We start from the raw sequence: 15031 nt of genomic DNA, 5'->3' as shown, positions 1-15031 counted from the left end.
CAATGGCGCTATTTGTACTTTTGTAGCTTGTGAGATGCAACAACACCAGATGCGATAATCTATACTTTTTTCAGATTTGTTTTACTTTTTTTTCATTTTTCCTCTTTCGTCTCATCTTTTCTTTTTTAATCATACATGTAAAAACTTATTAAAAACTATAACTATTGAAAATGCTTTCAGTGTAAAAAAATAAAATAAAATAAAATAAATGAAGTGTGGACTTTCCTTAAAATTTTAGGTACATATAGGCATATTTTTTAGAGAGTGCCACGTGGGCGCCGCAGACATTCCCACAAAAAATATATATATATAGGAAGTATCTGGTGAACGGAAGACCCCAAGAACCAATCAAAAACAGATTCTTCTTATACAAAGCTCTTCACTTTCTCTTCATTTACGGCTGTTGCTGCTCTGTCTCTCTGTCTCTCATGCTCTTTCAACACCTATAAAAGCCCCTTTGCTCCATTACACCCACTCTCCTTCATATCTCTCTCGCCCGCGCTTATTACACAGCTCAACACAGAAACAAAGAAATGTATGCTGACAATGGGCTATTTTTTCCCTACTACCATAACTTGCCTCAAGAAGCACAACTGTTTGAAGAGTTCAGTTGCTCTCAGAGACCCAATGCTTCTATGATGGTGAATCTTTCTCCTTTTTTTGGGAATTTCTTTTGTTTTGTTTCTTTTATTGTCTTATCAGCATTTCTGAGACTATTTTGAGCTTGGGTTTTGAATGGTGGACTGTAAAGTTTCTATCTTTTTCACATTATTATGTTAATATCTCAAATTTGAGGGGTATGTTAATATCTCAAATTTGAGGGGTTGTTGGCTTTATTCATGTATGTGGAATTTAGGATAAAAAGAAGAAGAAGAAAAAAAAAGAGTTTATCAATTTCTTCCTCCTTGGCTTGACTAGGGCAAGGGAGAGGAAGAAAATATGAATTGTGTAGTTTAAAAGATTGCATTTATTGTTTCTGAAAATACTGCATATTGTATTGCCTTTACCTGTTAGGTCTACTTGTATTAAGTATATTACTGTCACAATCATGAATTCTGTATGGCCTCTTCTCTTTTGCAAGTTTTCCAGCAAAGAAGGCAGATGTGGCCATGGCTTTCTCTTTTTCTTTTTCTTTTTTTTTTTCTTTATTTGATTTTTTCCACACAGAGAAACAGATTAAAGGTTAAAGGGAAAAAGCTAACACAAAGATGACCATTTAGTGATTATGGGTAGGAGGAGTTCCTGTCAGTGAGATGCTGATTTTGAAAAAAAAGGTGTTTCTTTTAACAAAGTTGCAGATTGTCTGTTGGTAGCTCTGTGAATCCAGGGTGGAGTGGACACTTTTTTAGTCTAGTGCAATTTGAGGGCAAATTTTAGTGCTTAATAAAAGGAAAGGGAGATGTACCCAAACTTACCTAGATTGGGAGTATGTCTTAGTTGATTTGAGTTCATGCAATTTGAGTGCTAAACACTATTGGGCGGTGGCTTGGAGAGCCGAGTCCAGTATCTAGCCATCGAAATGTGGCACTAACTGCTACGCAAGTATAAGGAAATAAAGTTGCTAGATGTACCTTTTGATGTAGTAGTAAGCGTTTGGTCCTAACAGTTGGTATCAGAGCAGGTCACGGGTTTGAAAGCATGCTGAAAGTTTCTACTTACCTTCAGTGCCTTGAAAGTTTTCTATTCGGTTTTACCAGCTTGATGTGTATTTAGATTGTAATCCCGTTATTTATCCCCAGATTTCATCTTTATAAGAATATAGATACTGGTGTTCTGTTTCATAATAACTGCTGATCCGCATTAATTCTAATTTCAAATCCTAATATGGGACATCCTTTTACAGACATCTGCTGTATCTGAATATGACCTTGGAGGAGAAGGGGACCTCTTCAAGGCTCCTGAGCCCATTATTGAGGAACCATTTGTGGATCTTGATCCAATGGCTGCTGCCATGCCAATGATTTCTTGTTCTGAAGATGTCATCTCGTCCCAAGTGCTAAAGGTTTCGGATATTGAATCATCGTTCGAGAAGGAACAACTCCTTAGTGATGTTTTCTATGGATGCGAAAGCGATCTTTTGTCAAAAGGAGTAGAAACACCTCCTTCTTCTGATGCCCTGGATGCCAAGATTCCGATTACCAAGATTAGCGAAGAAATGGCAGCAGAGAAAAATTTTGTGTCTCAGGGATCGTTTCAGAAAAGCGTTAGCTCAGAGTCTCTAAGCTCCATGGAGTTGGTGCAAGGGGCTGGGGCTCCACTGAGGCCTAATTTTCTCGATTTTTCTGGAATGGACTTTAGTGCTGCTTATGGGATGAGAAGATCATTCAGCGAAGGGGACATAAAGGTATAGTTTAATTTCCCTTTTACACTCTTTCTTATTCGTGTCATAATGCCATATAAGTTTGATTAATGTTCTGTGTCTCAACTGAGTTCTAGGATACATTTAGATTTAGATCAAAGTCAAGACGAGATTTTTATTAAATACCCAATAGAAAGTGAAAAAAAACAAGACTGAAAGCCTCGAGTTTATTGTTATGACAGACTCTTGGACATGGCAGTGTAAGCCTCACACAACAGATTATCGGTAGTTCCATATCTGAGGATCGGAAGGAGAAGCTTTCGAGATACAGAAACAAGAGGACTAAGAGGAATTTCGGCAGGAAGATCAAGGTAACTTCAATTCGAGGACGATTTTCTTTCTACTAGATTGGCTCGAGTTTTAGCTTCGAGGCACACTTCACTCATATTTTCCACTCTCCCCAGTATGCTTGCAGGAAGGCGTTGGCCGACAGCCAACCGAGGATCCGAGGAAGATTCGCTAAAACCGAAGAAATAGATGCATCCAAGAAGCACTTGCAGCTGGTTAACTCTCTATTAGCAAGAAGAATGTAGAAAGGCAATAGTTTAGGCAGGATATATCTATATCTATATATATATGTGGTCAATAATCTCCAAGTTTGTTCTTAGTGTTGCAATAATCTGCATTGTGGATCAGTAAGTACACCAACTAGAGCTGTATATATAGTGTTTGTTGAATAAAAATAATATGCTGTTTCTTTTTTGAAAAACTTTACCTCCCCACCCCCTCCCCCGGGAGCTTGTAAACGTGTAAACGTGCAATCATGCTTCTAGGACACAATTCAATTGGTTAACTAGTAACGCTAGTAGCCTGTTTCTCTAATAACAGCAGTAAACAGGTTTCAATCCAACTGAATTTGTCTAGTTTTTGCCCAAAAAAGACGAAATTAGCTCGCAACGAGGATTTCCGCACCCTAATCCAACAGGATAGTGAAGAGATAATTTACGGTGACTCATTAGGTGGAGAACCAGTATCTGGTGCCTACAAGAAACCCATCACATGAATTTGTTCTTTTTTTTGCCCAAAAAATGTGAAATTCTCTTGTTCCAAGGACTCTCACGCTCCAGCCAAACAAAATAGTGGAAAGATAAATCACGATAACTCAATGCTTATTAGGTGAAAAGATCAATACTTTGTATCTACTAACATTCTCCACATTGAGTGAAACTCCACACTGCTAGGACACGATTATGTGTTTTTGCCTACAATCTATTCCTAAGAAGTAAGAACTAACTGAGTTGCCCCGAGATATCAATCTTAATATACTCCACCTTGCCTAACTGGTTTGAGAATCAACAGCAGGTAAACTACTCCGTACTATATTAAGGTAAAAGATATAGTACACAGATTTGATTAACAAACTAAAAACCATGACTACACGCATCTTCAATACACTTCACGTGCTATTAGATTATTACACAAATGATCTGCAATTTGCTGTTATTGAGCACACAAAATTGATGAATAAGAACACACATGCAGTTAGATTTGCAGAACCTGCAGCCTGAAAGTTCAGATTCAGACAAAACTGGAATAAGTTTGGGGTGAACTGACAATCAAGAATTCTGAACAAAACCCAGAAATGTGGAAGTCTATTTTGGAGAGAGATGATAATGGAAGTCAGCTGGGAGATAACATTTTGGATGATGAAGAAGGCTTCTGCTCCTTCTCTCCTCTCCAAGTATCATAAGCTCCTAATTCTTGTAAAAGATTCAATCTTTCATGAAACCCAATATTAATTTCTAACTGTATTCTTTGGGTTTTGGTTTATCAGAGGATCTATGCTTTCTCTGCTTGCTTGGGTGCTGGCATAGTATGTATGTTCTTGGTATGACAATATGACCAATTTAATTTCTTTTCTCGATTTTTCTCACGTTAACCTTAACGCTTTGTTCTATGTTCTGTTCTTGTATGGTAGTCATATATTGCTTTTGCCAGACCTATCAGGTTTGCTCTTTTGTTTTCCTTTGGAAACATTTTAGCTGTTGGAAGGTATGCTACAAAACAGTCCCAATTATGCACATTTTTTAATTATATTATATTACATGATCAACTGGATTCACTCATCTCTGTCAATAGTTATTATTCTCAGTGTTTTCTAAATGTTGTGATCTCATGGCAGCACAATCTTTCTTGTTGGACCGCGCAAGCAAATAAAGATGATGTTGGATCCGGTTCGCGTTTTTGCCACTGTGGCTTATGTTATCTGTGTCATCTTTGCTCTTGTTTGTGCACTCTGGGTAATTATCCTAGCTATATTTGATTAAAATGAAGAGTATAAGTGTCTATCATTGCTAAAAAAACTTCATTGTTGCAGATGCATAGTGTAATATTATCAATACTTGCAGTCATATTCGAGATTCTCGCCCTTCTATGGTGAGTTGTTTCTGTTATTTTTTTGCTACGCTATTAGATTTTTTTTTCTTGATGACGAGAGAAACACACAGTCACTATTCGAGGGTGTGTACTGGGTAAACCCTGCCTTATGACCCTAATCGACAAAGGATAGGTAAACTAGCCTAGATTATCCATAGCTGACCAGTTCAAATCAAAAAGGCTAATAGGCCACTCCTGCTAGAAGTTGAGCTTGTAACCTCTTGGTTACCAAGCCAACAGACTGACCACAATTGCAAGAAACCCGGGAAGGTCTCACCAAATGTGACAGTCTAAAGTTTCATGTTTAGTTTGCTGGTTTCTCAGGCTTTAAGCCTCAGTTTTGATTCCTAAAACATTGCCTGTTGTTTGTTTCTAATTTTCAGGTATGGTCTGAGTTACATCCCTTTTGCTCGTGGGATGGTTTCGAATATGATAAGGCGTGTTTTCAACAGAGAATCTTGATGGTTTTCCCCATTGAAGAGTTGCATTCTTCAATTCTTCTGTCACCAAATTGCAGACAATTTGCATTGTGTTTATCCAGCTTTTGTGGAAGCCATTGGTGTATTATAGGTGGAAACAAGAACAACGTTGGATTGTATCCGATGTTCCATGCTCTACAACATTTTATTAACACAGAAATACATGAATGAAACACATTAATTAACTTGTTTGTTGTCTGATTAGTCTCAGAACTGTTGAATGTGCTTCCTTAGTCCAAGGCCTCTCCTCCTTCCAAGTTCCAACATCTGAATCAGGTCCTGAGAGTTGAACTTGTAATCTTGTGATTACTGAGTCAACATCACCTAGTTTCGACTCAAATTCAGAAGGCTAATACGAGAAGTAGAACTTATAATTTTATAGTTATTAAGTTACAGTCTGAACAACTTTAACTGGGTTGCTCCCTTCTCAAGCGGCTCAAACTTATTTTTTTGGTTTCTTCCCCTTTCTCAAGTTGTTTGTAGTTTTGTACACCCACTCTCGATACTCCACTCAGCTGTCATTACTATCCCGGCCCAGTCATTGCCACCAAATTCTAAAGATATGATCATGCATAGGATTACAGGAACTGGATTTTGAACAAAACAAGCGAGACGGTCAAAATGTGTGTGTGTTGAGTGCTCGTGCCACTACGTACCGTAGAACCTGACACCAACTCAATACGCGTCCCACTATTCAAACTGCAAAATCATTTAACTTTTGACTTTCAACTTTGACCAACTACACGCTTACATTCAACTGTACTGACCAATTAGGTTATGTAAATCCCATAAATTTTGTTTAACAAATGAGAAATTCGCAGTCACTATTCTAGATTTGATGATTTTATATTAATCTACTAGATAAATATAATTCTTGTATAATAGCTCACAAAATCATGGGACAAATCGCAATGTATAAACTTGACTCATGTGTAATTCTTCTGATTTTGCATAATAAACATTTCATATAGTGCAATGTATAATTCCATGCACAATTAATTAATCACATGAGCGTCTCACGAATCTTTGTCTGTAAAAAGAGTCAAGTCAAAATGAAATGTAATACTTATACTAACAAATGTAATATTAAATCATGAATAAAATATTTATTACTTGTTACTATTCTTATCCCTACCTACTAAACACTGTAATTTCAATTCATATTTTATTTATTGAATTACAATTATTTTTCCTCTTAATTCTCTCCTCTCAACCGAAAGCACTGGGAGTGTTTTTGTAGGGTCACCCCGGATAGCACAATACTTTATTAATCAAACGGATTAAGACTTAGTAGATATGTAAGCTGAGTCAACATCATTCATGATCACCCCATGCCAAGTTGGCAATAATTGGTCAAACTGTCATCAACCGTTGACAAATCTCTCATTTCCTCTACAGGAACCATCGCAGGAAACAACAATCACATCTCTCAATATATTCAAGTTCAATTCAAACCACCTTAAAACCAAATCCATTCATAAACAATCATATCCCAGATTTCACATCTTCTTGTTCTTCATCCCCACAAAATGTTATCCCCAAACCTTTTCTTTGCAACCATCTTCCTGCTATCACTATTCTGTCCTAAAACAGCCTCAAGAACCTTAACCAATCCGCCCTGTGCTCCATCTTCCTGCGGCGATCTTCATAACATAAGCTTCCCGTTTCGACTCAACACTGATCCCGAAAACTGCGGCGATTCGAGATTCGTGCTGGAATGTCGGAACAATCAGGCCACCTTAACGTTGACCGAGAAGAAGTACAATGTTCTCGCAATCGATTATTCCGACTACACAATCAGAGTAGTGGATCCCGGCTTACAAGATCAAATTAATCACCAGAACTGTACTGTTTTCCCCAAATACTTCGAGACCAGCGATTATTTCGATTCCGGTTTGATGTACACCCCCGCCGGAGATAACATTCCGGTGGTCTACGTCACCTGTTCATCGTCCCCGCAAAAATACACGCCGACGAATTTCTGTGCAAAACCTAGAAACAATAATAGCTATGTCGCGATCGGAGACAGCATGTCGATACAGGATGTGGCGGAGGGTTGCAGCGTTGAAATGGTGGGTTGGGGCTCCGTTCAGGGGCTCTCGCCGGCCGACAATACTTCCCTGTCCAGCATCCATGGCGCCCTGGGTTACGGCGTCGAGCTTTCATGGAAACGGCCGTATTTGTGTAGGGATTGTGAGCAGAGTGGAGGCCAATGCTACTTTGATGATCCTCAAAATCCTTACGCTGTTACTTGTAGCCACCGCTGTTATGATGATACGGGATTCGATCTCCCTCTTCCTTGTGAGTACAATTCTGCATTTTCTTTGAAAATTTCCCCCTTTTTTTTCCTATCGTTTCACCCTTCATATTCAGCTTTTCCAGTTTTCTGACGTCTGTTCTTCGTTGCTATTGCAGGCAGCATCCATTACTATGGAGGTATGTGTTAAATTAATGTCCATGTTTCTCTGCCAACAATTTTCTCTAATTCAATGAAATCTGTATTTCTGACAATCTTATTTTCCCTCTCTTCTGCCTGTATTTTGACAGTTCTGGTGGTAATGTATGGCGTAATGGCAATAGGTAATGACTCATAACATACTATCAAACTCTCATTTTTACCTTCTTTTTTTCTTAGTGACGATGAAAACCAGTCATAACTATTCGAGAGTGTGTACGGGCTAAACCTAGTTTTGTGATCTTAATGGACAAAGACCAGTAAATCTAATAGGCGACTGTCACTGGGAGTTGAACGTGTAACCAGTGTTGCAAAATCCGCCTAGGTGCTAGGTGCAAGCTAACTGTCTAGCGTATCACCATAATCGGTGGTCTAGGCACCAGCCAGCCGACTAGGTGGTCTAGGACGCCTAGGCCACTTAGATGCTGACCACCTAAGCCTCCTAGACGCCGACTAGACTTTTTAGGCACTTACTAGGCCGCCTACATTGTCGATTAGCTTTTTTTTAATGGGTTATTATACTTAAACCAACATAGATTTCAGCTAAATAACCTAATTTGTTCAACCTAGTTTTGGTTATTGACATTACTTTGTTTATCATTTTGGTTGAAATTACAGTGGCAATTCTGGGATTCAGACTTCTGTTTGGGATCATATTTTTGATTGCATTGGTGACATATCGGTGGAGGAGGCGCCACTTATCTGCAGACAACACCATTGAAGATTTCCTGAACAGTCAGAACAAGCTCCTGCCAATCAATTACAGCTATGGTGAGATCAAGAAGATGACTAATGACTTCAAGGAGAAACTGGGAGAAGGAGCCAATGGAACAGTGTACAAAGGGAAGCTGAGGAGTGGCCCCTTTGTGGCTGTTAAAATGATGGAGAAGAGTTTGGCAACAGGGAAAGAGTTCATCAGTGAAGTTGCTACAATTGGCAGGATCCACCATGTCAATGTGGTGCACCTCATCGGGTTTTGTGTCGAGGGGTCGAACCGCGCTCTGGTATACGAGTTCATGCCGAATGGATCTCTAGATAAGTACATATTCTCAGAAGAAGGGATCATCCCATTGAGTTATAAACAAATGTTTGAAATCTCTCTCGGGGTGGCACGGGGCATAGACTACCTACACCGAGGGTGTGACAAGCAGATCCTCCATTTCGACATCAAGCCTCACAACATTCTCCTGGACGAACATTTCGCCCCGAAAATCTCGGATTTCGGGCTGGCCAAGCTGTACCCAACAGACAACAGCATTGTGACCCTAACCGCAGCCAGGGGGACAGTGGGCTACATGGCACCGGAACTCTTCTACAAGAACATCGGGGGCGTATCATACAAGGCCGATGTTTATAGTTTTGGGATGTTGTTAATGGAAATGGCAAGCAAAAGGAGAAACATGAACCCCTTCACTGACGACAATAACCAAATTTACTTCCCAACATGGATTTATGATCAGATTATAGAAGGAAAAGACGTAATAATGTCTGGAAATGGTAGTGAGGAAGAGAAAAAGGTGGTGAAGAAGATGATCGTTGTAGCTCTGTGGTGCATACAGATGAAGCCTGTAGATCGTCCCGCCATGAACAAAATCGTTGAAATGCTTGAAGGCGATGGCGATGGCGATGAACTACTGGTACAGATGCCTCCAAGGCCGTTTGTTGCTCCACGCGAGATGAATGCAGGTTCTATTGAGCTATCAATAATGCCTGATGGCTCTAGTCTCAGATAAAAGGCAAATTATACCACTGATCGAGTCTACCGAGTTTGATCCAAAAATAATTTTCAGATTTTGTATCTATATGACATATTCTGTAGGTGTAGTTGATCGTTTTTGTACTTGTAGTTATTATATTATATAGTGAGGACAGCTCCCCCCACTCCCCACTCCATGACCCCATCTCATTTATATATATTGTGTATTTGTATGTATAATTCCCTTGTATATACATATATTAATTAACTTATAAATATTAAGTTTACATAAATTTAATCAAAGGATGAGTTAGATCTTGGTCGGTCTCTTATTTGTTTACATGTACAGAAATTAACAGAGGTATAAAATTTTTATAATTCACGAGGCAATATCTTGGTCCATGGTTACAAAATTACAAATTGCAGATAAAATTACAGTTTTTGTTTAGAAAAATATAAAAACTAGTTCTGTTTCTTAAGAAAGAAATGAGAAGCTTTCATTTGGTGTGGCATAGACCATGATAAGCCTATCTCTTCCCGCTCCCTCCAAACTCGCTTCTTCTCCATCGATCAAACCCAGAAGCATTTCTACCCAAAACCCCGCTTCTGTTCAATATCAGAAAAGCACAGATTTTGAGACTCTCAAAGGCCGTTTGATTCGCCAGGCAAATGGAGGGAACATCCGCCAAGCAATTTCGACGCTTGATCTCATTGCCCAGATGGGCTTCACCCCAGACCTCACCTCCTACACCGTCCTCCTCAAATCTTGCATCAGAACCCGAAGCTTTGAACTGGGCAAGTCAATCCACTCCAGACTCGCCGCTTCGCAGCTCGAACCGGACTCGATTGTTCTCAACTCGCTGATAAGCTTGTATGCGAAATGTAGCGACTGGGAAACTGCAAAAGGAATTTTCGACGGAATGGGTGCGAGGAGAGATTTGGTTTCTTGGAGTGCGATGATTTCGTGCTATGCTCATTGTAATATGGAAATGGAAGCCGTTTCAACGTTCTTTCGAATGGTTGAATTCGGAGAGCACCCGAATCAGTTCTGCTTCTCCGCTGCGATTAAAGCTTGCTGTAATGCAACGTACGCTTGGATTGGATTGGTAGTTTTTGGATTTGTGATTAAAACCGGGTATTTTGATTCTGATGTTTGTGTTGGATGCGCATTGGTTGATTTGTTTACTAAAGGATTTGGAGACTTAGAATCCGCCCAGAAAGTGTTCGACAAAATGCCTGAGAAAAACTCTGTTTCGTGGACGCTGATGATCACTAGGTTCTCTCAGTTGGGTAGTCCAAGAGATGCAATTGATCAGTTCGAGCAGATGTTATTGACCGGGTTCAGCCCGGATCGTTTTACTCTTAGTAGTGTTTTATCAGCTTGTGCTGAGGTGGGGTGGCTATCATTTGGGCAGCAGCTGCATTGTTGGGTGGTGAAATCTGGGTTGTCTAAGGATGTTTGTGTGGGATGCAGTTTGGTCAACATGTACTCTAAATGTGCTGCAGATGGATCCATGGACAATTCGAGGAAGGTTTTCGATCGAATGCCTGATCATAATGTAATGTCTTGGACTGCAGCCATCACTGGATATGTACAGACTGGGATTGGTGACAGGGAAGCTATTGACTTGTATTGTAGGATGATAGAGGGCCGAGTGAAACCTAACCATTTTACGTTTTCTAGTCTTTTGAAGGCGTGTGGAAATCTTTCGTCTCCTGATATTGGTGAGCAGATTTATAATCATGCAGTGAAATCGGGCCTTGCAGGTGTGAACTGTGTGGCGAACGCTTTGATTAGTATGTATGCTAAGTCCGGTAGGATGGAAGATGCCCGGAAAGCTTTTGAATTTCTGTTTGAAAAGAATTTGGTTTCGTACAATATAATTGTCGATGGCTATGCCAAGAATTCAGATTCCTTGGAAGCTTTTGAACTTTATAGCCAAACTGAAGAGTCTGGAGTTGGAGTTGATGCTTTCACCTTTGCTAGTCTTTTGAGTGCTGCTGCAAGTATAGGGGCAGTTGGTAAGGGTGAAGAAATTCACGCTCGGTTGCTAAAAACCGGGTTTCAGTCTAATCAATCTGTATGCAACGCCTTGATATCCATGTATTCCAGATGTGGTAACATCGAGGCTGCTCTTCGGGTTTTCGATGAAATGGAAAACCGGAACATAATATCTTGGACTGCAATCATAACAGGTTTCGCGAAACATGGTTTTGCCAAGACGGCTTTAGAGTTGTTCAGTCAGATGCTCAGGGCAGGCGTAAAACCAAACGAGGTCACCTATGTTGCGGTTCTATCAGCTTGCAGCCATGTCGGTTTGGTAGATGCCGGATGGCAGCATTTCAACTCAATGTCCAAAGAACACGGGATCAGTCCAAGGATGGAACATTACGCGTGTATGGTTGATCTGCTGGGAAGATCCGGGCATCTTGAAAAGGCGGTCCAGTTCATCAAATCAATGCCTTTCACCCCCGGTGCCCTAGTCTGGCGCACATTGCTCGGAGCTTGCCAGGTTCATGGAAACGTGGAGCTTGGAGAACACGCTGCTAAAATGATCCTCTCCCAGGACCCAAACGACCCAGCAGCACACGTTCTGCTGTCCAACTTATACGCCTCGAATGGCAACTGGGGAGAAGTAGCGCAAATCAGGAAAGACATGAAAGAACGAAAACTGGTCAAGGAAGCCGGGTATAGCTGGATAGAAACCGAGAACAGGATAAACAAGTTTTACGTAGGGGACACGAAGCACCCCCTGGCAAAGGAGATCTACCAAGAACTGGATCGACTAGCTACGAAAATAAAGGCGTTAGGGTACACCCCGGACACAAACTTGGTGCTCCATGAAGTGGAGGAGGAGCAGAAGGAGCAATATCTGTTCCAGCACAGCGAGAAAATCGCAGTGGCTTTCGGGCTGATCAGCACATCCAAACCAAAACCCATTCGCATATTCAAGAACCTGAGAGTTTGCAGGGATTGCCACACTGCCATGAAGTACATATCAGTTGCTACTGGGAGAGAAATAGTGGTGAGAGATTCCAATAGATTTCACCATATCAAAGATGGAGCTTGCTCCTGCAATGACTACTGGTAATTACTCACAATACAAATGCATGTTCTTGAGTTCAACTAATTAATGAATATTCAAAAATTTACAATTCTCCATGCTTTAAATTGTATGTTTCCTGAATATATTTTTTAAAAATTGATTTACTGATAGTAATTTGTAAAATGCTTAACATTTATATATTAAACGTAAATGGACAATATATATAACTATTAGTTTAGATTTTTAGTTCAGACGGATTTACTAATACGGAGTATAATATATTCATATATTCATAATAAGATTAGATATCCCAACAAGAGATATTGCAACTTTTAGTCCTTGTGGTAGAACGATTGTGAAAATTGTCACTGGACAAAATGTTCATTTACATTACATAATCTTGTGGAAAATGTGGCTTTTGCCTATAAAGCTTGGTCACTTGCAAGTGATATATCAACTTTGGTGCTCCATGAAGTTTGCCCATTTAGCCACTTAATCCATCCCTAAGTGAGCTAGGCTATGCAAAATACCGTTTGTTTAAAAGCGGATCAGTCCGGCCTTAATGACTTGTTTTGACTGCTCTAATTTCAATGACCAAAAGTAAGGGAACAAAATAGTAAAAATCATGTAGCTTAGTATCTATACTCATAGTTGTACACTAATAATAGAAATACCCCAAATTTTTTATGGTAAGGAATAAGGATACTAGCGGTCAGGGCGATTGGCCATGACGAATTCCTCTTTCGCATTCCATTTAATAATATTATTATTATAATAGCAAATTAATAGTAAAATAATAATTTGAAAAAATAATAGTAAAATAATCATTTAAAAAGTATAAAATGCAATCTTTTGTCAGGTGACTTTACAATTGTTGAACACTTGCAAGCTAAGTTAAAATTAAACAATTAAAAACAAAAGGGAGAAGGCCACCTCATCTTGAAATGGTAATCTTTGTTGGGATTGAGTTAGCTTAAAAAATTAATACTGCTTTCTCTTATAAACAATAAAATATATCACTTAGGCCATCTTAAATCTTACTTTGGGAGTTTTTACATAATAACATGTTCTCACCTAATCACTTGAACACACGCACACATATATATATAATCAGGTCATATAAGAACAACACTCTAAGTGAGAATTGTAAAATAATATGATTCGTCAATTTGAAATGATCAATAGCTAGGAAATAAGGTATAAAAAAATGTCTCGAGTCATTTTCATAAATATTACTCGTACAAACTTTCAAATTTAAATATTTTACTATCATTTTTTTTAATGTTTCTTTTATTTTTCTTTATTTTCAACTATTAAATTTATAGTTAGGATTTGCCAATAGTTCTCACATTAATGGTTATTATCATTATGATTATATATAAAAGCAAAAACAAAAGTTGCCTGAAATGGTAGATGGAATTATTGGTACGACAAATGTGGTGTCTTGGTTGATAGGGGTATCGAAAGGGGCAAAAGAATAATAAAAGTGGGTCTAAGCTAAATGCCAAATCTGTTTTGGCCCATACCTGAAAACGTGATGGATGGTGAAGCCGTTACACACGGGAATGGCGTTAGTTGTTGAGTGGATCAGAGTTGGTGCCAATGTGAGATCTCTTCACACGTGCATCAACGCTGTGATTTCTCAAATCATTTTCCTACACCTCCCAAAATGTTTTTTTTTTCCTCTAGAATATAATTTTTATTCCAATCTTTTCTCTCCTAATATATCTTATATTTAGGGTGTTAGCAAACAGAGTTTTCGACAAACAACTCGTGTTCGTGTTCGATAACCATTCGTTTATTAAGGTAAATGAACATTAACAAATAAAATTTAGAGCTCGATCGGTTAATAAACAAATTGAGTCTGAGCAGCAATAAGCTTGTTTGCTAAAATATCGTGAACAAGCTCATTCGTATTTGTTTAATAATGTTCGCGAACAATCTCGTTTATGTTCGTTTAGTAATGTTCGCGAACAAGCTCGTTAAGTGTTCGTTTAATAATGTTCGCAAACATATATAGTTGTGTTGTTTGTTTGGTTATTGTTGGTAAACGTAAATTATATCTTGTTCACGAGTTCACGAACGAATTGTGTTCATGAACATATGCAGGTGTTTGGTAATTAAGTGTTCACGAACATCTGATCTTCATGAATGTACACGAACATGTTCGTGAACGTGTTTGATAACGTTAACGAACACTTTGTGAACATGTTCGCGAACATTAACAAACACGAATGAACTCTTAACAAACGAACAAGAACATGATTTTCAAAAATCTTAACAAATGAACACGAACACGAACACTCCAAAATCCTTAATAAATGAACACAAACAACCTCCGTTCGTTTATATTCGGTTCATTAACAACCCTACTTATATTCATTCTCAATTCATCATTGTATTTATTATTATATAAAACCTTTTCTTTTTAAACTCATGATGCAGTCAAGTCGACTAAGACTCTGTTTGGCATAACTTATTTAGGAGCTTATAGCTTATTTTAAACCATTAATAAGCTATAAGTTTTGTTTAGTAATGTTCCCAAAATAAACTAGTATCTTAGAATAAGAGCTTATTTTGTAACGTTACCGTTTCAAAAATAATTTAGTGGTTTCCTAA

The 15031-nt window shown here is 38.8% G+C and overlaps 4 protein-coding genes across 4 annotated transcripts; all 4 read left to right on the top strand.

Moving 5' to 3' along the window:
- The first annotated feature begins 347 nt into the window (after window positions 1–347).
- Window positions 348–3068, top strand: LOC116019158 (zinc finger protein CONSTANS-LIKE 10-like). The gene is made up of 4 exons (XM_031259280.1): window positions 348–641; window positions 1844–2344; window positions 2542–2670; window positions 2764–3068. The coding sequence occupies exons 1-4, from the start codon at window positions 534–536 to the stop codon at window positions 2890–2892; spliced, it is 867 nt and encodes a 288-aa protein (XP_031115140.1). The 5' UTR covers window positions 348–533; the 3' UTR covers window positions 2893–3068.
- A 760-nt stretch (window positions 3069–3828) lies between these two features.
- Window positions 3829–5412, top strand: LOC116021139 (vesicle transport protein SFT2B-like). The gene is made up of 6 exons (XM_031261749.1): window positions 3829–4040; window positions 4134–4187; window positions 4278–4351; window positions 4482–4599; window positions 4677–4735; window positions 5119–5412. Exons 1-6 carry the CDS (start codon window positions 3942–3944, stop codon window positions 5195–5197), a joined length of 483 nt encoding a protein of 160 aa, XP_031117609.1. The 5' UTR covers window positions 3829–3941; the 3' UTR covers window positions 5198–5412.
- Window positions 5413–6626: 1214 nt separating this feature from the next.
- LOC116019082 (rust resistance kinase Lr10-like) lies at window positions 6627–9550 on the top strand. The gene is made up of 4 exons (XM_031259167.1): window positions 6627–7515; window positions 7630–7650; window positions 7762–7794; window positions 8288–9550. The coding sequence occupies exons 1-4, from the start codon at window positions 6744–6746 to the stop codon at window positions 9400–9402; spliced, it is 1941 nt and encodes a 646-aa protein (XP_031115027.1). The 5' UTR covers window positions 6627–6743; the 3' UTR covers window positions 9403–9550.
- A 333-nt stretch (window positions 9551–9883) lies between these two features.
- Window positions 9884–12521, top strand: LOC116019735 (pentatricopeptide repeat-containing protein At3g49170, chloroplastic). Its single transcript, XM_031260049.1, has one exon. It carries the CDS (start codon window positions 9884–9886, stop codon window positions 12455–12457), a length of 2574 nt encoding a protein of 857 aa, XP_031115909.1. The 3' UTR covers window positions 12458–12521.
- Window positions 12522–15031: the final 2510 nt, after the last annotated feature.

Source organism: Ipomoea triloba, chromosome 5, assembly GCF_003576645.1.
Source record: "Ipomoea triloba cultivar NCNSP0323 chromosome 5, ASM357664v1".
In the NCBI taxonomy this organism is placed as follows: Eukaryota; Viridiplantae; Streptophyta; class Magnoliopsida; order Solanales; family Convolvulaceae; genus Ipomoea; species Ipomoea triloba.
The sequence above is the reverse complement of the archived record's forward strand: the minus strand, read 5'-3'. Positions and strand labels throughout refer to the sequence as shown.